Source organism: Molothrus ater, chromosome 5 (genome assembly GCF_012460135.2).
Source record: "Molothrus ater isolate BHLD 08-10-18 breed brown headed cowbird chromosome 5, BPBGC_Mater_1.1, whole genome shotgun sequence".
In the NCBI taxonomy this organism is placed as follows: domain Eukaryota; kingdom Metazoa; phylum Chordata; class Aves; order Passeriformes; family Icteridae; genus Molothrus; species Molothrus ater.
In genome coordinates, this window is record NC_050482.2 from 65,852,474 (window position 1) to 65,876,917 (window position 24,444).

The 24,444-nt window shown below is 42.9% G+C and overlaps 1 protein-coding gene across 1 annotated transcript in view; it reads right to left on the bottom strand.

Moving 5' to 3' along the window:
• Window positions 1-1,428, bottom strand: part of ATXN10 (ataxin 10) — a 76,418-nt gene extending 74,990 nt beyond the window's left edge. Inside the window, exon 1 of the mRNA XM_036401663.1 lies at window positions 1,338-1,428. Coding sequence (XP_036257556.1) covers window positions 1,338-1,420 — 83 coding nt within the window. The 5' untranslated portion in view covers window positions 1,421-1,428. The remainder of the gene's footprint in view (window positions 1-1,337) is intronic.
• Window positions 1,429-24,444: the final 23,016 nt, after the last annotated feature.

Genomic DNA, 24,444 nt, shown 5'->3' on the forward strand with positions numbered 1-24,444 from the left:
AAAAGACCAGGGCCCCCCCCAAAAAAAAAAATCACAAAATTAGTCAGGAATGACACAAACAAACCCACAAATTTACAATTCTGTATTTCCACTCTAAGTTTTAGGTACTTGCACAACTCCATTCCTAAAACACCTTTAATGTACTTATCCTCACAACATTCCCAGGAACAAAATAAATCCATTTTCTTATTTTTAGTAGCTTAGTAAAGGAAGCATATAAAGAAATTAACTAAAAGCACTGGAAGCCTCAAGTAAATCACACAGCCAGGTGTCAACAACTTTGACAACAAGACCAAGTGCTGGTGCTGCACCCGGGCCAGGACAACCCCCGGGGATCAATCCAGGCTTGGGATGAGCAGATGGAGCAGCCCTGGGAGAAGGACTTGGGGGTGCTGGTGGTGAGAGCTGGCCATGCCCTGGCCATGTGTGCTGGGAGCCAGAGCCCCCCTGTGCCGGGCTGAGCCCCCAGCGTGGGCAGCAGGGGAGGGGGACTCTGCTTCTCTGCCCTACTCAGGTGAGACCCCACTTGCCTTGAGCCGTGGGCTCCCAGCACAGAAAGGACATGGAGCTGCTGGAGAGAACCCAGGGAAGGCACCAAGTTGTTTAAACAGATGGAGCGGCTCTGCTGTTAGGAAAGGCTGAGAGACTTGGGAGTGCTCAGCCTGGAGAAGAGCAGCTTTGGGCTGACCTGATGCCTTCCAGCACCTGACAGGAGCCTACAAGGAAGATGGAGGTTATTTACACGGGCCTGAAGTGACAGAACAAGGGGCAATAGCATCAGCCTGACAGAGAAGGTTTAGACTGGATGTTTGGAATAAATCTTTCCCAATGAAGGCAGTGAGGCCCTGGCACAGGGTGCCCAGAGAAGCTGTGGCTGCTCCATCCCTGCAAGTGTCCAAGGCCAGGCTGGACAGGGCTTGGAGCAACCTGGGATAGTGGAAGGTATCCTTGCCCATAGCAAGGGTGGGATGGGATGAGCTTTAATGTTCCTGCAACCCAAGCCATTCTGTATCTCTGGGATATTTTATGCCACCCACGGCTAAGAGACAAACACCTTTGCTCCCTGCTACAGGCACAAGGACTGAGCGCACTGCAGCTCCTCATGGGCCCCCTGGGGCAGGACAAGAGAAGGGACAGCTCACCCCCCAAAAGCACAGCCCCAGCACAAGCCTGGGGGTGCAGAAGCTCCCCAGAAGGGGCTTCATTCACCCCCTATGGGGGTACGGAGAGCCCCTTTTCCAGCCCGCAGTGACTCCACGAGGGGCAGGACCTCGCTGGGAGCCGAGGCGAGTCCTGCCCGACCTCCACCGGCACCGCCGCTCCCTGCTCCCCTCTACCTGGGCTGCGCCTCCCGGAACAGACCCGACAGCGCCCGCACGCTCTCCAGGCGGGCCGCGGGCAAAGCTTCCGCCGCCGCCATCGCCCGCCCCGGCCCCGCTCCGCCCCCGCCGCGCGGAAATGGCGGCGGTGCCGCCCCGCCGGGGAGGGTGGGTGGGTGCGCGGAGCCAGCGGGAAAATGGCCGCTCCTGGCCGGGAGACGCGTGGCTTTTCCGTGTCTGTTTCCTTACCGGCTCCTTGGTCTTTCGTTTTCCCATGCTTTTCCTTCTTCCTCACCTTTTCCTTTTGTACCTGAGTTTCCGCGGTGGGAAGCTCACGGCGGCCCGCTCTCGTCACGCAGCTGCTGCTGCGCTCCCCACACCGCGCCCCGTGTGCTCTTGGGGTTACACACAAATATTAAATGAATAAAAACAAATATTAAATGAATATAAAAACACATAAATTGCGGGAATAATTATTTCGTGCTTAACATCCTAATTATATACAGATCTCCCAGCCTGTGGCTGGGATGGGAAAATAGGCGATTTCTAAGGTCCCTCCCAGTCCAAGCCTTTCTGTGAAGTAAATACTACTTTGCTTCAGTTTTAAAATATTTTTAAATTAAACACTATATTTTAAATATTTAGTTTCTAAAAATATCATTCAGCATTTTCTAAACATGTATGAAAAGTTAACCTGTATGGAAATTAGCTTCCAATGTTTAAAAAGACGAATTGTGGCCAAACACTTTATATTAGACAATCATCATCAAATCACAGACTGGTTTGGGTGGGAAGGGACCTTAAAGCCCACCCAGTGCCAACACCCTGCCTTGGGCAGGGACACCTTCCACTAGCCCAGGTTGCTCCCAGCCCCATTTCCCCTGGCCTTGGGCACTTCCAGGGACAGGGAAGACACTCAGAGTTTAATCATCAGCCAATTCTTACACAGATTATAAAATAGAGTCGTTTTTTTCCAGATCACTCATGGATGTTGTATGTTAAGCTCATCTGATCTACCTAATTCTGTGAAAAAACAGGCAGATCCCTTAAAGATGAGGCTTTTCCCTGAAAGTTTAGAGTCTAAATAGCATTTATTTTTCTTAGCACAGCTTTAGGGAACTACAAGAAGGGAAACACCACCTAGAGCCAACTATGCCTGAAAACAAAGTTGTGCAGAACTCATTTTAAATAATTCTCAGTCTCTTATCTATATTAAGAGATAAACTATACTCTTGAGGCAGCAGTGTTTGAAGCTGCAAAAGGGAAGGACCTGTCTTAGCTAAGACTCTGGAAGAAAATTGCCCCATCCAACAAATGCTGACTCTGCAGGAGGCAAAGCAGGTCAAAGACATTGAGTCCCTCCTATCTCAAATGATGTGAGAGGGCCACTTGCTCTAATCTCATTATGTATACTGACTGTACCTCTTTTTTATTGGGGGCAACTTCCATCAGAAGACAAAATTTGGGCTCTGGAAAAAATTACAGTAAAGAAGCAAATCCTGCAGCATAAATATTTTATATGTTTCCGGCATAAATACTCATTTTCTGACTCTTATTTTGGGTCTGCGTTATATTAAGTACGATTTAGCCCACACAGCTTTGAAGCTGTAGACCAAAAGCTTTTATTTTTGTTCTGTTCTTTAATAGGATCTAGTGAAATTGATCAATGCACTTGGAAAAATGCTTTTCATTAGCCTCTGTTGCTAAATCTGTGGAGCACACCCTGCCATCATGTCCTCAGCTTCCTGCTTACACTGGGCAAATTACAGGCATTCCTTACCTTGCCAAGGAATTCTGAACACCTATATTAAGATGAGGAAGAGCAGATCTGAGAGGTGGTAGCACCATCTTTTTAAACACCAGAGGTAAAACAGAATCCACATGAAATGGATACTGCAGACGGTCTCAAACCCAAGAATAACTACTGCAATCTGAAGCCAGCTACAGAGTTTATTTGGCTTCAGGTGAGGTGTTACACATGTGTCTGAAGGCCATAAAAGAGCACTTATTTTTGATGTTGAGATTTATGGGTCACTTGTTTGTTATGTAATATCATAAATAAATTTAATTCTTTATAAGAAGGAAATCCCTCCATCTGGAAAAAAAAAAAGCCCACAAAGCCTCTGAGGAGATATTCAAAGCCCTTGCATTTTGTTCTGGAAACAAATGATGTCTTCTGAGAGGGAGATGCAGCTGAAATGCTGTCAGCTGCACAGTTGCCAGGCTCCGAGTCACTGCAGGGACTCTTGCCTCATTTGTTAGAGGCAGTCCAGTTTTTAGAGGCAATGAGGAATTTTGTGACTGTCATGTGCCCTTCACAAAGGTTTTATGCCACATTTGCATAGCATGTTTTTGTTGGGATCAGCATAATTTTCATCATATCAGCCAGTGGCACAAGCATGTGGAAAGACACTATCCTTGCCCTGGTCAGCTGAGTCAAAGAGATGCTGCTGAGCATATCTGGTACCCAAAGTCTGGCTCCCTGGTAGCCTGGGGAATTTTCTGGTACATGAATTCATGTACCAGTTGATTTTTAATATGTAGAATTTAGAGTCAGGGGTTTGTCTGGCACAGAAGAAAACACAGCTGAATTTTAAGAAGGATGGTGCTGAATTCAAGGAGGTTTTGTGTATGTTAACTCGTGTCATCCTGCAGCTTTTCCCATGCTATGAGGCACCAGGGAGAGGCCTCCTTCTGTTTAGAAATGTATTCTCATGGATAGAGAATGTCCCTGTTACAGAGTTAACACAAATTTGGATAAAACTAAGCCTTAAAAAAGTCACTGATTCCACATCTTCTTGAGTGTCAGGTGATGCCCTATCCCTGGAAGTGTTCAAGATCAAATTGGACAGGGCTTGAAGCAAACTGTTCTAGAGCAAAGTGCTCCGGCCCAAGGCAGGGGAGTGAAATGAGATGCTCTTTAAGGTCCCTTCCAACCCAAACTACCCATGATTCTGAGATTGAGAGTGGTGTGTAGTTTAACACTGCTGCAAGGGAAAGAAATTGGTTACTGCAGCTTAATTTCTGTAGGAAAGGACAGGGATGCACAGGGGCCTACACAAAGCAGGGAAGGACATCTCTCTCCACAAGGCAGGCTGCCACTGACTCCAGTCAAGAGGCTGAAGGAAAAATGGTGGGTGTGGGGAATGTGGCAGTAAGCAATGAGCTTGCAGAAATGCTGCATAGAGACAATATATCTGAAATAAGTTCTAAGGGTCTTTTTTAAGGTTTTGTGGTAAAGAAGGATTCTCCAGGAGAGCTGTGGAGGTGAGAGCATGCACTTACTAGTCTCCTCCTGTGACTTTTTCCACTATCCAGTGTTGCTTTAAGTCCTAGAAGCCAGTGTGAAAATGCTCCCACAAGCAGTGGAGTGGGAGCTAGATTTGACACTTTTGCCATATAATGTAGATTTCCCAGACAAATACAATCAGATCTCATCTGTCAAGTGCAAATCTTGTCTTTCCCTGGTTTTCATTGCAGCAACAGCTTTTCTGGACTTCAGCAGCCCAGACAGCTGAACAGCCAAAAAGCTGCTATTAAGCCAGTGCACATAAATCACCTCTGTGCTCTGTGCTGAGCTCACCAGGCTTTTGTGCTTCTGTGGAGTCACTCTGTGGCACAGGACAGGGAGTTCAAGCAGACTCATTGCTTTTGCACAGTGTGGAGTCACTCTCCACATGCACATTAAACCTGCTGGGATTGCTCCATATTTGCAGAGCTCCACATGGGAAACTCACCTTTTGGGGACTGTGGCAATCACTGCTTAGCGTCTGTGAGCAAAGTCTTACAAAATCCTGTGTAAAGCCCTGGAAATGCTATCTGCCTTCTGTTGCTTGGAAAATGTAACTCATTTGCTAAGCTTGGAGGCCAGCTTGGCTCCTTCAGATACCTCACAAAGATGCTGTTGGAGAGATGGGAATACTCTCTGAAATCGTATCTCACTCCCAGAAAATAGAAATAAATATCCCTACTAGGGAGGAGAAATAACTGAAAAGTTTCCACCACCTGGTTGCTCTCAGAGAGTGAAGAGGTACATGCTTGAATATTTTTGAGGAACTCACCAGTTATTATGTAGTCTTCCTGAACAGATGTGTCAAGCCAATGAATGGAGGAGCAAAGGGAAATGCCCACAGGGAATCCCACATTCCTTGGAAGTGCTCCCATTTACCAGCATTGGTGTATCTTGTCAATGCTGAGAAATTTGCTGCAGGGAAAAAACAAGGCATAAAAGAATGAAGAGCAAGAAACACCCATACAGCCACTCATAGTATCCCCTGTTCTGGGTTACTGCTGGTGCTTGGAATTGGAGAATTGTAGCTGTGATTCTGACCAAGCTTCATACTAAGAAATAGAGATTAAACCCCTCCAGCTCTGTCAAAAGCCTGACATCTAGTGGAGGTAAAATAGTGGGCAGCAGAACTCGGCCTAAAACCATTGGAGTGCAGAGTTTGTATTATTCACTGCCGGTGTAGAGTCCATTTAATTTGTTAATTCCATCTGTGAAATATGAGTCAGCCTGCTCATCTTTATTGTGCACTAAAATCACAGGATACATGTCCCTTCCAACTCAGGATAACTTAGGATTTTAAATCCCAATAACCTCAGCCTTTAGAAGGTTTTCCATATGTATAACATCTGTCAGCAGATAAGCTTTGTAAGGTGGGAGCAATAGGCCTGGGATTGGTATCTTCATGTTAGGAGACAAATACCTACAAATTTTGCTCTTGCAGAATTTATGAAAGCCAGCCTAATGGCATCTTAAGAAATAATATTTGAGAAGATGCTACTGGTAAGTAGAAGTTGCTACATACATTATCTATTTGTCTCTAAGGAGAAAATATATACAGTTATATAGAGTTGCTAGACTGACAGAACTGAGAAATAAAGGGTTAAACTTCAGTTCTACAGAATCTTTTTCTTTAGCTCTTTATCAATTTTTGCAGCTATAAGAAAGGTTTCGATACTTACAAGAAAAAGTTATTGAAAATTGTGAGCATTCATTTTTGATATAATACTATGAAGCTTGTTAAGTTCTAGTTAAAAATCTCAGAACTTATTTTCTCAGAATTTTCCTGTGCTAGCTTAGTATTTGTTGAAAGAAGCATGCAATCTAAACTTTTTTTTGAAAAAGAACAAATATTGCTATTAAAATAACATCATCAAAAGATTTCAGAAGGTTCAGATAAAAGGATGTTTTGTTGCCTTTAAATTTCAAAACCTTAACCTATTGAAGAAATATCTGATGAAACCTCCCTGTCATACCTGTGGATCTGCAAAAAAGAAAATTAAGTTTCTTTTAAACCAATATGTAAGGCTGTCCAAAACCATTTGTGTAATTATGTATCTGAAGAGAAGCTTTGATCCATTCCTTTTTTATATGTCTATTTCCAGAAGGTCATATCAGAAGACTAAAGTGATAAGTTATTAATTTTTTTAACATCTTTTTTAAGCAGACACAAATATAAGTCAAGTTTGATAGTTTCCATCTGCATCTACTGATGATAAGATTTAGCCTCTGCAGAAGTCATTATTGGTATGTGCATGCCAGGCTTCTAAATTCAAAAATCCCACACTCTTTAATGATTGGGAGTAATAATACTTCAGAGTTATACATTTCCCAGCACACATGGAGATAAAAGCAGATATTGAAGGAGGCATTTGTCCATCTGTTCACCTGTGCAATGTTCTCCTTAAGTCCAAAACTCATCCAAATAAAATCAGCCCCCTGTGCCTGCATCTGTGTGCCACACATTATCCACTTGCTAGGCTACCAAAGCTTTGTTAGCCTCCCCTCCCATACTTTACCAGTCTCTCAGTGTGCCTCATACCTTAGAAACACAGCATGCAGCTATTAAGTAATACAAATTAATAATTAAAATATTAACTGTTAATTCCATGCAAACACAGACATGTTCAAGACACTGTCAGGGAGGGGTGAGCCTGCTTTTTGATCTGAGCAAGTGCTGATATTCACAGAATACAAATACTGGTTTCACCAGAGGGGGAAACAAGGAGAAAACCTTGTAATGAGTCAGAGGTGGAGCCTCTTGGCAGGAATTGGGTCTGGGACCTGACTTCTCTCTTCCCTTTTCTCCTTGCCCATTATTTTTGACTCTGCAACTGCACAAAAACTCTGAGTCTTCCATTACCTTTGGGAAAACTTTTTTTTTTTTTTCTTTCAGAATGGTCTAGTTTAAAGGCAGAACTAAAGGCAACAAAGCACAATATGGTATTTGTGTCTGCTAGACTTTATTTCTGTCTCTCACCCCTGCTAGCCCTGCACTGATGGAACAGCCACCTTGGCTCATCCTGCCCCCAGGGTGTATCACAACCACCAGGCATCAGGAGTCACCTGCCCAGCACCCAGTGCTGGGAGCAGGCAGGGTGAGATACTTCACATAGAAATAGTGCAGTCCTGTGCATCACAACCTCTGCTTCTGTTGTATGCCAGAGTCATCAAAAGCCAGAGACACATCTTAGACAAAAATCTGTTGCATTGTTTTCACAGCTAGAAACTCCATCCAGCTACATCTGATTTAATTTCCCAAACTAATATACTCTTACCTCCTAAAATGTTATTTACACTAGTGCATGCCTGACTTCTAAATATGCACTGTAGTTTCCCACTATCCATTCATGGACAGATGAGGAGTCACTTGATAAGTCAAAAGCAAGCAACAGTCAATTTTTCCTGCACAAGACAAAGGTTTGTAAGATCATCATGTTAGATGAAGAGTTTGAGTACAGTGTGCACCTTCATTCCTGAAGCAAGGAGTGCCTCTGCTGAGGAATCTGTTATAAATCACATTTTTAGTGAGACTGGCAAAGCCGCATAACACTGGCCTCAGGGAACCTGTCTAATTTGTCAGCTAAAATTCAGTCTCCTCATAGAAAACTAGTCTGTTCATGCTTTGTGAAGGCTAATTGCCCATGGCAGGAATCTGCTCAAGGAACTGTCAGCAGTGATGTGGTGTGCTACTGTCATCTGGCTGGAGCTTCCCAGGGAAGCTGGGCAGAGCTCCCCTTCCTCTTGTGCTGACCTTCAACGATGCAGCTGCTCTCCCCCAGGAAGGTGTGTTTGGTCAGACCATTAGCAGAGTTGCAGGAGCCAGAGGAGTTCTTTTCCTTATTCTTATTGGTACTTCTTTTTCTTATTTTTATTGGTGAACTCCTTATTCCCATTTTATCTGCTTGGAAAGGGACACAAATAACACCCAGCAAATAGGAGCTTCCAAAAACAATCCTTGGAAGAAACACTTCAGCTCTTAAGAACTTGTTTTTTATAATCATTCAAGTACACTGTGAACTGCAAAACCTCCAGCATTTATTAAATTGCTATAAATTTAACTCTTCCTATTTCAGAGAAGAACTGTGTTTCTTTTATTGGACTAAGGAAAATAGTTACAATGATTTTCTAACTGCGAGTCAGAGTTTAATTCCCTTCCATAACCTTAGGCATGCAGTATGTTTTTTCTCTTCTAGGATATTATTCTCTGGTGTTTGCCCCAAATTTCAATAAGCAAAGTAACCCCATTTGTTCCAGCTTAGTGGCATTGTTAAATGACCGTGTTTTATTCCTACTAATTATGAAGCCCAAGGTTTGAGTATGTCCCGAGAATAGCAATGAGGATGGGAAGAAATGTTGGGAAGAAAGCAATCACTCACAGTTAGTAGCAACTGTTAACCAACAGAGGTTCAGTACTTACCAGGGCTAATTTAGGATCCTGTAAGAGATCTCTTCAATTGACCATTTAACTTGTTTTTGCTGTTATTTTTCATGCTACTGTGAAGAGGTCTCCTGGACTAAATAAATTGTATTAAACGAGGAAAATAGGTATGAATAAGAAGATAATTGCTTGGGAAACAGTTGCATCCAGCCCCAACCTATCTATAATAACTCTTTTCATCTATTATAGAAAGACTTAGTTCAAAAATAGTTACCAAGGAATGTTCCTAGTAGTAAAAAAGTATATTGCAGATTGACCATGTAAGCTTGAATTCAGCAGGGTACTGAATGCAAATTTGCAAGAAACAGAGTAGTCTTGGGATGATTACCAAGCTCAAAATAATGCCCATGTTTAAGTTCCTTGATGTACCAAGGCCCCTTTATTCTGTTTGACTCCATCAAATTTGTGTGTTTGTTCTATTAGATGGCATCAATGACTAGTCTCTTTTCAAAGTGCTTTGTAGAAAAGGGGACATAATTGTCTGAAAAGAGGCCTATTAAGTGTTTGCTTTTAAATCAAAGAGCACTTTTGAAATATAAAATAAAGAAGGACGACAATATATAAATCACTCCAACCCATCTCAAATGTACTGATGCACATTAATGATTTACTTTGGGCTCATACATCTATTTGGTTTTGTATTCAAAACATTGTTACCCTGGTAACCCCAACATCTCACAGAATTTAACTTATTCTCCATCTAAAGTACACTCTCTTAAGGAAATTCATACAGGTTCTTGTGAGAGCTCTTTTCCTTTTTTCCCCCTCCTTTGTTTGTAAAGGAAGAAACAGTGACTGGTTTCGTCATGAATGGGTTGTTTCTGTCTTTTCTTCCTCCCCTCTCCCATCTCATTAAGGACAGCTGAGATTTAAACACAACAGGACATTCAGCTTGCATGCACTGTTTAACAAAGATCCCAGTCTTTAACAAGCTGGGTTGCTTTACTCCAGTATCAATACTTGTTAATATGCTGGAAAGAGCCTTTCTGAGGAGTTCCTTATTTCAGAAGATATGTTCATTCTCAACAGGCCGTCCTCTCATATATTCCTTTAAACAAGAGAAATGTAGCTCTGTTCCGGCACACTGGTATTTTACTGGGGTGTCATTAACTGGGATATATTTCAGCACTTGGTGCAGTGGCAAACACCAACAGGAGGTTGCCAATGCACCTCACGGCCCTACTCCTACCCCGTGGTATTCCCTGGCAGGCAGGCAAGGATGGAGGGAGCAGCAGTGAGTATCCTGCAGGAGACTGAACTTTCAGAAGCCAAAGATGACTTAAATAGTCTGCCTTGAAGTGGTCTGGCCTCCTTCCTCCAGTGGTGATTGCTGGTGACCTGGCTCAGGGAGCTCAGGGAGCTGAGCCAAGTGCGCGTCATGGCTGCAGATTGATGTTGGAGCTGACAGCTCTCGGAAAGTGGAAGTCCTGCTTTGCCCTGGGGGCCACTTCCCATCCTTGCTCCATTGTTTGAGGTCCATCAGTCAGTGACCCAGTAGAAGAGCAAGCTGATTGAGAGGGCTGGTCCAGCAGGAAACCTGGAAGTTGACTCCAGGACTCTCTGCCCTTCCTCCTCCTGCCGCTCCTGGTTGCTGGTGCCCCACACCTCATCCCTGTGGGCTGGTGACTGGATTTAACAGCTCCAATTTTACATCATCATATTCTTGCTGTTATTTTTATTAGTTCCTGATGCTGATCCACCATGGAGTGGTTCAACACATACCTCAGCACAAGGCAGGAGATGGGGGCTTGCACGAGCAAGGGACAGGAAGTGTGGGAGGGCAGGATGTGATAACCAGCATTGCCACCTTCCTACAGAGCATTGGGAATTTTGGGAAGACAAGTCAGAGCTGGAAAGGAAGATAAACTTTGCAGTTTGTGCTGGGCAGATGGCACAGCACCTGTAGCTCTGTGACAGCTCAGAACTAGAACATACCCAAGGAAACCACAGGCAGCTCATGAACAAAGGAGTGACATCTGCATCCTTTCTGTCCCATCCTGGGACAGGACTGCGCAGGGCTCTCCAGACCTATCTGAGCACAGGGCAGGAAGATGCTAGTCATGGATAGCTCTAGAGAATTACATCCATGGGAAAACATTCCCAAGAAGGGGTGGATGGACCAATCCCTACAGAGTGCATCCTCCAAGCAGGTACAGCACAGCCATAACCACACACTCAGTCTGCTAAGGCCAGAAACAGCAAGAACGTTTGTTGAGCCCCGTGCTCTACATGACAAATCAGTATTTGTTCCAGATGTTGATTTTTTTTGATTAAAAAGATTTTTTCTGACCAATGCAGAAGAAACAAAAGGAGTAAATACAAGCTTAAAGTTTCAGAAGAGTTTCAAACTCGTTATTCAACATTATTTGCTTGCTGTGTAATCTCTTCCTCATCATTCATTGACCTCTGGCAAACAAAGAGTTGAGCTGACAGCAACTTTTTTCCCTCAAGCCCAAATTCTTAAAAATACCTTCTATTTAAAGTTGTATTTCAACCTCTTCAGACACTCTGTCTAATAATCTCTTTTAAAACCACCATCCTACTTGTCTTTTGCATTTAAGAAACTTGCAAAGAGCACTTCACAGTAAGCCAGGTAGGCAGATTATTTTTTCTTATGGAGAGTAAAGGGGAAAAAAATTCCAAAGAAAGTAAAGCCAGACTGGTTATAGAAAAAAAAAAAAATCTCTTTTCTCGACTTTTTTTGCCTTTGATTTATAAAAACATCTTGTCAATCCCTGCAGGGTTTCTGAGAGAAAAGTTGTCTGAGATCGCTACAAAGCGATAGAAGCTAGATACATGTGAAGCAGAAAAGATTGACTGATTTAATGATTAAACAAAAAGAGGAGGTATAAATGACTGGGAATCTATCAGGGAAACATATTAACTGCAGTTTCCTGATTTTTCTACCTTTGCATTCTTAATCATTTACTTAGAGGAGATGCTAAGGTGACCGCCTCAGTTAGCTCTTCCTAACCTTAAACTTAAAGAGCTTTTATCCATTTCAGAATCACAGAAACCCCCCAGCACACTATATCCAGTTTTTAGAGTTAATAAAACTGACTCAGTTCTTTGGAAAGCTTTCTAAGTTTTGGATGATATCACCTTTGCACATTTTTGAATTTAGATCAAATAAAATGATTTTCAAATTTTTTTACAAAAACAGTACTTCTTTTTTTTTCCTTCTTGGGTAGATTATTCTCTGAAATTTTCCCAATTTGAAATGAGGATTAAAATGATTATGAGCATTTTAATTTGATGAAGCAAAGAAAAGTTCATTAAAGGATTTGCAGCATTTGGATAAAACAGGAGTAAATAGAGTGTATCCTAATCTGGGTAGGAATGACAACACACAACTACTTTTATAATCACAATATAAGCACAGAATACTTCAAATACTAAGTGCCAATATTAATCTCAAGGAATAATATAAATATTATAAAATAAAAATAATTATTATAAAAAAATGCAGACCAAATTTGCTGATTTAGCAGCAGAAATAATACCATTAATTACTCAAAGGATCTAATGAGCTGAAGTGACAGGATTTTTTCCAGTCATACTGCAAATCAAGATACTTTTTAGGAGTTACCTCCAGGAGATAAACAACATACTGCTGAGCACAGGTGGAAAGAAGATGTTTTTTTGAAAGCAAAAGTTACTAGGGCATCAAGAAGCTTCCACTGACCTCAAACAAGGACAAGCATCCTCATGCACAGTAGCCATTCTCAGTAGCCCCTCTCAGTCCAGTTGCTGCAGTATTCAGCATCTCTGCCAGTGCAGAGGGTCTGAGCCCAGCCCAGTTTGCTCACAGTTTGTTCTTGAAAAGCCCTTACACTCTACAGACATGATTCACATGTACCCACACTTAATTTCATCTCCTCTTACATCAGTCTGCATTTACTGGAAAATAATGTCTGGGATTGCCCCCAGAATGAGCACAGCACAAATACCACCAGGGCACTATCCCAGGAGTTTTTCCCATGAATAAAAAGGGACAGCAATAGCCTGCTCAACTGGCACTCAGTTTCCAGCACTGATGTCCCTCAGCAAAGGTGCTACCATAAGATGGTCCCAGTTGAAAAGGGATTAATTCTTGGCTCTGTTGGTACAGGACCAGTCTGTCTCTGGGAAGTTACCAAGCAGGGAGCTGTTTGTGGTGGATGTTGGAGTAGCAGTGAAAAAGCCACGATTCCCTGTGAAAGGCACTCCAGAGCAGGAGAGTCTGTTTAGGGGAGTTTGGCTGGTACCAGCTTGGGTGAGACCTGAACTGATGACCATCAAGTGGAAAGGTCCCACAATTCATTCCCTGCTCCACACACCAAACCACTCTTTTGTGCATTTTAGATTAACCTTACTATGGAACTGTGGGATCTCAGCACATCGTTCCCGATGTCCAGAGATGCCAGGAGAACCCTTGGAAGTCTCGAAAATACTAGAATGTTGCCAAGAGTGTCTGGTGGCTTGATTTTGATCCATCCACAGAAATAACAAGAGTTTGAGGACAAGAGAATCACTTTAGAGTAAAAGGTGTAAAAGGGACACATTCAGAAGGTGAAATATAGACTTTAAGGTTTTTGGTACAGGGGGGTTATGGAGACAAGATGGAGGGATCAGGGCGTGTCTCGTCCTTCTTCTTTCTTCTTCTTGTCCTCCATCTCCTGTGGTGATGTTGGCACTTGGAGATTGGTTTATGGTGAAGGTGCACTTGCTAACATGAGTGAAAAGCATTGGGAAATAAAAGTAAATATTATGTACGTAGATATTAGTATAAAAAGACATGACCGCCCCGTGGGTGGTCAGAGAGTGCCTGTGACTGCTTGCAGATCAGACCTCTGTTGGGCAGACAGAAAATTTTGTAGATAAGAAATAATAAACAACCTGAAGACCGAAAAGCTGAAGAGTCCAGACTCATCCTTTAAAACGCGTGCCACCCAAGAACCACACTACCCGTGTCGGGGCAGAGACAGACAGCCGAACCCAACATGGAACACATCTTTGTAAAATGCCAGGGAGTTTTGCTCATGGCAGTGTCTAAGTTACTGCTGCTGGGGCTGGGAGTAGGGCTGCTCCAGGAGCACACCAGAGACAAAATTCAGATACAGAGATCTCTTCACTGTATCCTAGTTGGGAAAATGCTCAATTACTGCCCATATTAGGGGCATATTGTCTTCTCTTCCATTAAAGTTTAGCTGTGCTGCCTTGCAAATTACTGGAGAAGAAAGCAAAAGCATCATCCATGTCTGGCCACTTCTATCTTCCTCCCCTTGCACCCATGCAAAAGCCACCTCCCAAAATTTGCTCGTGCAGCCGTGATAGTCCCCAGCCCTGTGAAGGGGCCTCATGTGTGCATGTCAAGAGAGGTGAGAGGAATTTGTGGCCACAGGTTGCAAAGAAGAAGCCTAAAGGGTGTTTTCCCCCTTGCCTTATTGGTTTGGAAGCAGAGGGAGAGGGGAAGAAGGTTTTTCCTGATTCTAGCACACTTTTCCCTAGCTCAGCCTAGCTGAAGTACACATGCCTGTGGTTCATCCTCACAAATGCCATGTCAGGCCCTGTGCCAATACAAACACCAAGTCTGTCTTCAATATATGCAGGGGAAAAAAAATAGTTCTAGCTCACTCCAGATTAGAGTGTGTTTGCAGAGAAAGGGAGGAAATGAGGAAGGCTCTGATAGTTGTAGCTGAGTAATGCTGAGCTCTGCCTTTAATAGGTCCTGTTGTGGAGGGCACAGCTATTTCCCTTGGCACGCTTTCAAGCTGATTATAATACAAATAAAAAGGTACTCAAACATACCAGGAAAAGCTCTCAAAGGAACATATCTTAATTCAGTAGGATAAGAGGTTTGGTAGAACTGCCAGTATGCCTTGTGAGCTGAGGGAGATACAGGTGCCTTAGGCCACATGCCAGTGTGAAATTTCCAGTTTCACTCCTGACAAAGACATGGGAACAAGAGATACGAGACTTTTGATTTTGTTGTTAAAACATTCCCATGTTGTAAAAATCTGCAAAACTTCCTTCATTCTCATTTTACCTCCATTCTTTGGTAAAAATGGTCAAACCCAACTTTAAAACAGACTGAAGCCTCGCATTCTTTTTAGTTTCTGCATGAAGCAGAAATAGCATGAACAAAATTAAGTTGATCAAAACAAGAACTTTGCAAGAAAGGCAGCAACTGAAATGGATCCTGTTTAATCACCTCTGAAGACTTGATGGAGGGAAAAAAAGAGAAAAATTAACTTTGTTTGCAGGTGGTCACCTGCAAACAAAGGTAACTTGTCTCTTTCTTCCCCCTCCATCAATTCACTAAAAATGAAACTGAAAACAAAAGAAATAATATAAATTAATAAATTATTCATGGCAATTAGTTTGGAAAACATCAATCTACGCCATTTTCATAAAGAATAAAGATCCTAGCCCAGTTTCCTGGCCTGGTAATTACATTGTCCCTACTTAAATTTTCCCTTCAGTTCAGCATTATGTACGTGCCTTTCTCTCTGAAAACTGTCTGACAAACCTCAAACCTGTCACTTGCCTTTCAATGCTGGGTAGTAGCTTTGGGTTTTGCTACAGGGTTCATAATTCCTCTATCCCAATCAGCTTCATATTTATTTAGGCTGAGAGTACTAAATGAAAGGAACTCAAGCCATAGCATTGCTAAATCTAAAATTTCTAAGGTTTTCATACAATTAAATATCTTGCTGCCATTGAGTGAAAAGTTTTAGCCATATTCTGGGCTGATTTAGCCAAATCTGCCCAGAAAGGACACAGACTTTGCCCAGCCTTCAAAAGCTGCTGCAGAGGTTTTGATCATAAGTTGAATTTCAGCCAGGCTACCCTCTGCAGCTGTGAACATTGCATCCTAATGCTGGGCTGGGGATTATCCACATGGCTCGACCTCAGGGTTTGGAGAAAGCTTACAAACATTTCAGAGGCAGCTGAAGGCTGTTCCTGCAGCTCCACCTTTTGGGAGCTGGGGATCAACCAGACTGCTTGAGATGGTGATTTCTTTACAAGAAAAGGACTTAACCTTGTGGTATTTGTGCTGACATTAATCTCTAAAATACAAAAATGAAGCACCTTGGAGGTTTTAAAGATGCATTGATTCCTCACAGAAAGCTCTGTAATGTGTAGGCTGGAGATATTTTTATTCTGAATAGTTTCTGAAGCCTACTCAGTATCAGCAAGTAACCTGATTTATGCATCTACTTATGGGACTGTTTTCTTTCATCCTTTCTGCTTCATATTCACTTGGATTCTTTGTGCTGGATTGAGAGGTGCTCAAAGTACACCATGTGGAATATGACAGTATCTCGTCCACATCAAATTCAATAGTATTCCTGTATGTTTGGGATGGATTTGGTTTCTAATCCTCTACTTGCAGCCTCAGAATAGACTGCAGCCCAGAGACTTCATGCCATGAGGTGTCAAGTACCCTCAGCCCTGTTAGGGGATTTCTGTGCTCCAGTGAGAGGTCAAATTATCCTGTTCCTTTTTGAAAGGGCCCAGCACACAGCATGAGGAGATGCTATCCTGTGTTGGTGGGCTGAAGATATTTGAAACATGCAGAAAGCATCCTGGATGCCATAAACTTCCAAGAGGCTTGGATCTGGACTACAGTACAAGTCTACCTCTGCTAGAAAAAGCAGGGATGTGTTGGTGACTGACAAAGGGATTTATCCAGAGCCCATTGAAAGCTATGATCCATATGGCTTGCACTGGGACTTGAACCAAGTCTTAAGATAAAAAGGTATTGTAGCAGTCAGGGGTGACCTTTAAGAGAAAGGAATTCCCCCCTAAAAAATGGCCTCACTTGTTGGTTCCAGGAACTTGGGGGATGAGTGAAAAAACCAGCAACTCACAGATCAACAACATAAACCCATATTTACCTCTTTTCACTCTTCCACCATGGATTAAGTTGCTTTGATGAATATCAGACATATATTTGCCTTTCATCACTTTTCATGTTCTAAACCTTGCCCTAGACTCAGCCTCTCTGTTTCAGACTACTGAATATTATTTGTGCACAGGAGCAATTTGGTGTCTATAATGATAGGCATGATTATCAAATTGGCTTCCAGTGTCTTTGAGACTGCATCCCTGCAGAATTGCAATTAAACACTTGACAAACCACAAGGCTATGCTAATCCCACTTCAAAAATTTCTGATGGCAAGGACAGCAGTCTGCCTTCCTTCTCCACTGAAAGATGGGGAGACCCAGCATTACTCAGGCTCTTAAAAATACTCCTTTTTGCCTTCAGTTCAGTGGCTCGTGTTTCAGCTGCAACATTCTGCCTGAGTTGGCCATTGCTGTGTAACAAGCTCCTCTTTGTTCAGCCCTGCTACCTCATTTCTTTCTATTAGCCTTTAATCCCTGTCAGGGTTTCACCTTTGCAGCCATGAGGTCACAGCTCATGTTGATTGGGAAAGGAAATCCTGATGATTGTTGCTGACAGAAAGCTGATAATGCTGGTTTGGGCAGCAATAAATTCTCAGTCTCTAAATGAAGACTAATCTTTGAGCCAGAAATCACCTCTTTCAGTAGTTTTTTTGGGCCTCATTCACAAATATTTTCCCATGCTCAAGCTGCCTGACCTTTGGAGCATTCAATGCACCTATGTTATTGTGCAGAACTGTTTTCCAGGGATCAAAACAAGCAGCCATCTATCAGTGAGAGGCAGGTGAAGTTATGAAATAAATCAATAGTGGTATTCTCATTGGGAATGCAGCACTTGAAGCTCTCTGTAGCCTCTGCAACCCTAAGTGCCAAATTGCTCTCTGCTGCTGAGCCATTCCATCCTGTCAGCATTTTCATTTCTTCAAATAACTGGTGTTGTTAGGACCACTTATTTTTATTTTTTCAGGACAAAAGCACAACATGCAGAGAGATTAAAAAATGAAAAAGGGGTGAGCAGGAGTGGTTTGTGCTGTTAAATTCATATTGTTGACTCAAACAGTGATTCAGTAAAGACAGTTTTAAAATAACCCTGAGCAATGCAGATGCTTCTTTTACAACATCATAAACCCTGTCATTGGTATGGTTCACTACCTTAAATCAAGTGTGATTTTGAACTGGCCCTTCACTGCTGCAGTAACCATCACATGCAAATTCCTTGCACCTCCTGCAAGGACACAGCTCCTTGCCAGCAGGGAGCAGCAGGGAATTTCACCAATGGTTGGACAAGGAGAACTCTCCTGGAAATCCAGAAATTCTAATAATTGACAATACTGTCAAAACCTTATCTTCTGCACATGATATTGTCTTTTCCTTTATGTTCCTCCTGCTGTTCCCCAGAACCCATGTTCCATCAACACACTGCAATCTAATCTCCTCCTAGTGCCTTATCTACCTACCAGAGCCTCAGTGCCCCCAAATGTGCACTGCTTTGTGCACTTTTTCACTCCCAGACTGCCGTATCCAGGCTCAATGCTCCCAAGATATGAGAAGCTGGTGGCTGAAAGCCTTGGCTCCCTCCCTGCCTGTTTTTGTCTCTCAGCAAGCTGTACTTTGATCAAAATAACCCTGGACTCTGGTCTGAATGCAGATTTGAACTTTACAAATTGGGTTTTCTCAGCTAACAAAGTGGGCATTTTTCTTCCTTTCCTCCCTGAAGTAACAGAACTCCCTGCTCCAACACACAGCTGGTAGCATTTTAGTCAGGCAATCCCAATGCAATCCATTCTAATTTTTTTCTTCCTTCCACAGTGTGTTGGTCTTCCCAATGGCAAAAATCCAAAATGGTCAAAATTCTAAATAGAGGCTCCAGCAAGATTCCTGAAGGGAGCAATTCAGGCACCTGAGCAGAGATGGGCAGTAGGTGATTTGGGCTAGCTGTGATACCCACAGCAGCCTGGCAGAGGTGATGCAGGAGCTGTGGAACAAACAGACCTTTCCAGAGGGGCACTCAGAGCCCAGGCAGGCTGTAAAAGAACCTTTACAAGATCCCAGCCAGTTTCAGATACCTGAGCCATCAGAGGGGCAGATTGCTTCTCTGCTCCTCCACAGAATACATAAGTTTGAGCCACACATTATCAAGGTTCAAAAATTAATCATTACGTGATGTATAGAAACCACCACTTCAGCATTTGTGCTGGCATTCCCATCTTTGCAAGGACAAATCTCAGTATGCTTGTATGCTAATCCTTATGCCTACAGGTAACTACTTTATGTATCTTATACATGTCTGCATCTGTCTGCATGTATCAGGTTTTCCAATCCCTCCGTCAACTAAATCTACTGGCCTGTGGGTTAAACTCTTCAGAGGAGAGAGAGAAACTTTGTTCCTTTAATTGTTTTGACTTCAGGATTCTCTCCTATCTTCTAGCAGGCTAGCCAGACTTTGTATACAAAAGAAATTTTTCATTAGAGGAATTTAACTGGAGTAAGATTCCTCAAGCTGCCTCACATCTGCAGTCAAGCCCCACTTTCTCCAAATTCATACTCCACTGCCAGGGGCAGCTCAGGAGCCCAAGGACAGCAACAAACACCAGTGGGACAGATCAGTGCTCTGTCTCAGTGCATGGAGAGTGAGCAGATGCCCAGAGAATGCTGCAGTGAGCCCAGGGAAGGGCTGTCCTTGGAATGCAGAGGGAAAGGAGCCAGCACACACAAAGCAGACACCCAATATCTCCTTGGACTGGGAGAGCAGCAGGACAGCAAGGGTGAAAACCAAGCAAAGCTGCTGCAATACAGAGAGCAGAGCTGCAGGACCTGCTTTCCATTACCTGCCTGGGATGAGGTGAAATTCCTTAAATGCAAGAACATTATCTCTGCAAAGGATTGGGGCGGAAAGTCTGGCTCTTGCTTCTGCCCATAATTTGTCAGCCCTGAGAGGCTGGCAAGACAAAATACTGCATGAATGCATGGGGAAATGCACTGCAGTGTGAAAATCAGACCTCAGTGGGAGCACAGCATCATTCCTCCCACAGTCCCAGGGCTCTGCCCCAGATTGATTCCTCTGGCCGTGCTCTGCCATACTGCACAGCTCCATTTCACTAGAGCAGAAAAATGGGCACATCCTGGAAAGGAGATGTGTGTGGATGTGGAGGTATGCTAATTGCTGATGGATGAATTCCAAGTGGATGGCACTGATTTCTCCAGACCAGATCAAGCTTCCTTCCATGCATTGCAAACAGCTTTTTGTGTGCATCCCTTTACCAGCAGCTTTTAACAACAAAGACACTCTCCTGCTTTCCTTACAGATCTGCTGCTAAAATGAACATGTATTATGGTTTTAAAGCCAGTTTATTTAGTTGAATTTGTAAAAAATTATATTTCATATATCAGCATTTTAAAAAAACTAAAGAAAAAGTCATCATAATGTTGCTGAAACACATATCTAACCCATCCAAATTGGCATCCTAACTCTTACCACAAGTTTAAAAAAAAAAGGCAGCTGAAGGCATGGAAAACCCTTTAAGGAAGAAAAATTGGGATGTCAAGTACAGGTCTGCTATTGTGTAATGCCATTTTAATCCAGTTACACAACTAGAACCAAGTAAAGTCATGCAGCTTCTCCAGCTCTACTCTGAATTCATTACTCCCATTTCAAAATATAATCTCAAAGTAAGAACAGTCACAGCTCTATGCTGCTGTAGGACACCTGCAATCTCTCAAGCAATGTAGCTGAAGGCAGACTCCTGCAGCAGAACAGCCTGAGTGCCACATTTACATGGCCACCTGTGGAACAGAACTGCCTTGGATTTGGGAGATTTTGTATAAATAAATGCTCTTTCTTGGAACACAAACAGTTAATTTCATCAGCATTGTAACACCATTGGCTGCAGACACTTTTCCTTCAAACTCCATTTTCCATTCTAAGATTTCTTATCTTTTTATCACCTTTTTGTTCAAAGTTTGTGTGACAACTAGGACCAGGCCCCCTTCAGAATATTTGGTTTATTCTAGAGATTACCTATAATTGGTCCAGTCCAGTGCCTGAGCAGCAAAGGGCCTGGCACACCTGACAAACTGAGCTCCCCAAGGAACTGAGAGGCTGCAGAGATGCCTGACCCACAAATCCCTCATGACCCAAGGCAGGAGGTGGGAATTTTGAAGGTCAGGTCGACACTTCAGGGCATGCTGTTTGGCAGAGAATTAAGCACTTGAAAATGAAAACTTAAAATGGTTCAATATCAAAGAGCCTTGGTGAGATCTGATGCTTTCACCTAAAACATGTGCACCTAAAGTCTACTTGTTTAAAAAGAAGCTGCTGAAGCCTGAAGTATCCCTCTCTTGTCCAAGCCCTTTCCCTCTTCCTTTCCCACAGAAAAGTGCTTCTGTTTCCATCGGTGAGCTCCGCAGTGACCTGGGACAATTCCACCCACTGGCTTCTGATAACACCCAGCCATAGATGTTGATATCACATGGCTAATAATAGGCCAACAGGACAAATCCTGTGAGACTAGGAATAATACAGCTTGGTGCTGACAGGGTAAGTGGCAGCATCACTTTTCAAGTGAGATTTATTGACTGCAAGCTCAAGGTGGAGAGGATGCAGCTCATTCATTCATCAGTGACTTTGTTCCACTGTTTAACGAGTGACTGTTTGCTCTGCTGTCTAGGTTGGTTGTGTTTGTTTGATTCATATTGCCTTGGACTCTTATAAAATACTGGCATTTCTATTCCTCAGTCCCAGCTGAAGGGTCAATACCATGCTCAATTTGCTGCAAGTTTTACATGCATAATCTCTGGTTTAAATTTAAGGATGGACAGTGGGAAAACACAATGTTGCTTTCTAGCAAGTTCAATGTATTTTATTTTCATGTTCTAGTCACAGCAGGATGGCATTAAAAAATGCCTTTCTGTAAATACCTTAGCATATACTTTCTTATTTGTTATACAGCCAAATTTTGAGATTAAGAGGTAGATAATAAAAAGCGCTGACATACCAAAATACCACAGATAGCTAATCTGTCTTGACTCCTATGACAACGTAACTAGGCATCTGCAGATCTTCAGAAATCTGGCCATGTGGAAAACAGTTTTGGATCCACAGACCTGTCAAATATTCTTGGGTTCCCTCCTCTCAAGAGTTTCATTTTTGGTAAAAAAAAAAATACACTTGATATGTTATAGAGTATCTAATGCATTAAGAATTGTAGAATAATCAAAAAGAAAACAGGTTAGGGAGAGAGCTAGCAAAAGATGTTCAGTCACTAATGAAATTCACTGGTCAAAACTAATGGCAATGCTCCTTGCAGTTCAAAAAAAGCAAATTCAGGCCATGAACTGCAACTCAAAGAGAATAAAAAACTTGTGTGGACAAGACACACACGCAGGGTAACTCAAGAGACAGATGCTACTCAGTTATTTCAGCATGGCGCATTTCTGAGGCAGACCCAAGGCTGCACTCATCCAAAGGCTCCTTATTTGAGCATGAGCTCAGTTTCATGAACAATTACCAGCTACACAACAGAGCAGTTTACATCAACCCAGTGGCTTACATGATATTCCAAAGAAACGCCAGAGAGCCTGGCAGGGGCCAAACAACTGTAGAGGGCAGGGAGGAAAACATGGACACCATTGGAATTGAAAAGGAGATTAAATAAGCAGAATATAGGTGGAGATAGACTTCTTTTACAAACTCCTTCAAAAAATCTGTAAACTCTTTTTAAAAACATACTGCAAGTAATTACATTCTTGGATTTCCTTTAACCTCACATATGTGAGACTTACAGCCTTGAGTGAGGCCTCTGTGGTTTGAAGGTGACTTGTTGAACTTACACGTATCTGATGGCCCCCAACAGAGCACTGTAAATTAGCCATGGCTAATTTGGTTATAGCTATGCTTTATCTTTATTTTTGTTATGACATTTTCTCTCTCCCACTTATAGGGAGAAAATGATCTCTCCCACCCCAAAAGTAGTTATTTGTCATTTTAAAGGCTTCTGACAGTTCAAGGAAAGAAGTACCTAAGGATCGAGAGCTGTAGGTGGGAGCACTTCAGGGTACTGAGCCCTTGGACTGGCTCTGCAGGATCAAACCAACCCTCCAGGATCCTCCCAGCTCAGGATCCTCCACAGCAAGAGCCAATGGAAGCCACCCTTTGAGCATCCCCCTGCAGCACAGGGGCAGGGCTGTGCTCTCTGCTGAAGAGATTTTCCCCTTTGACCTCCCCAGTAACTTATTGGCACCTTGCAGTGATCCCAGACAGCCTTTCCACTCTTTCCATCAAGTTTCTGGGTTATGAATTGAAAACACTTCCAAAACCTCTTAATATTTTTATACAGCTAAAGATACATATTAAAGACAAACCAGTTAATAACATTTCCACATTCTCTCAAAGAGTCTGCCACCCAAGGGTTCAGTACAACTGGCTTTTATTTCCAAAATATCAGAATGTGGGGTTTTCAGATACCTATCTACATAATCTCCATACACAGAAGGAATGGATAAAAGATGAAGAAGTAAAACACTTGTTCAAGGTCTCTTTGAAATGCTGTGTGCCTGATAAATCAGGAAGTCTTCATTAACTTCAATGGACATCAATTTAGGCTTTTAATGCCATTGCCAGAAGATGAAACCGAAGTCAAAATGTCCTGCCCCCAGTGCAGTTGCAGAGAGTAATTGGATGGCTCTGCTTTAGATCATTTTGGAACCCCCCAGGCCGTGGACCTCCTTGGCTGGCCCCAGAGACACCACCCATTCTTTGTTATCTAAAACATTATTTTCCTAATCTGCTGAGATCTGTCCAGCAGGTTGGGTTGAGGCACAGTGACTGCCCTCACGGCAGTGTTATCTTTTTATACTACAAACTACGTGTACTTTATTTACAATAATTTTCCAATACCTATCCCCTATGTTAGTCTGTCTCTACTCTAAACAAATCCAAAAGTGTCACCATCACAGCAGAAGATAGAGGCTAAGAAGAAGAAAGACTGGACATGCCCAGATTCCTCCATCTTGCCTCCTGAACCCCCATTCTAAAAACCCCAAAATTCTACCTTTTCACCCTGTGATAAATTCACTAACATTCTACTCAAACCCTTGTGGCTTGTAACTCCTCGCTCAAAGTTGGCAATTGTTTCCATGGGCTAAAATCGAGGTGTCTTTGACTCTGTGCCAAGGTCTCTGAGCCCCCTGCCAGGGTCTCTGATCCTCCAGGGCAGTCAGAGGAATGTCCTGGGTTCTGACAAGCTCCTGCAGAGGCAGCCTCTACTCCAAGCATCAAATACAACACCACTGCTGAAGAGGGGGTTTCCAGATCCTGCCTCACTGACTGTGTGTGCCTGGTCAGAGTCCTTGTGCCCCTGCCCAGGTGAGCCCATGTCCATGGAATTCTGCTTTAGTGGCTTTCTGACCCCGTCCCAGTGAGCAGTGCATCTGCAGATCTGGGAAATCTTGTGGGTTTAGGGGAAAAAAAAGCCAGCAGCTCATTTTCCCAGTGCCCTTCAATGGGAGC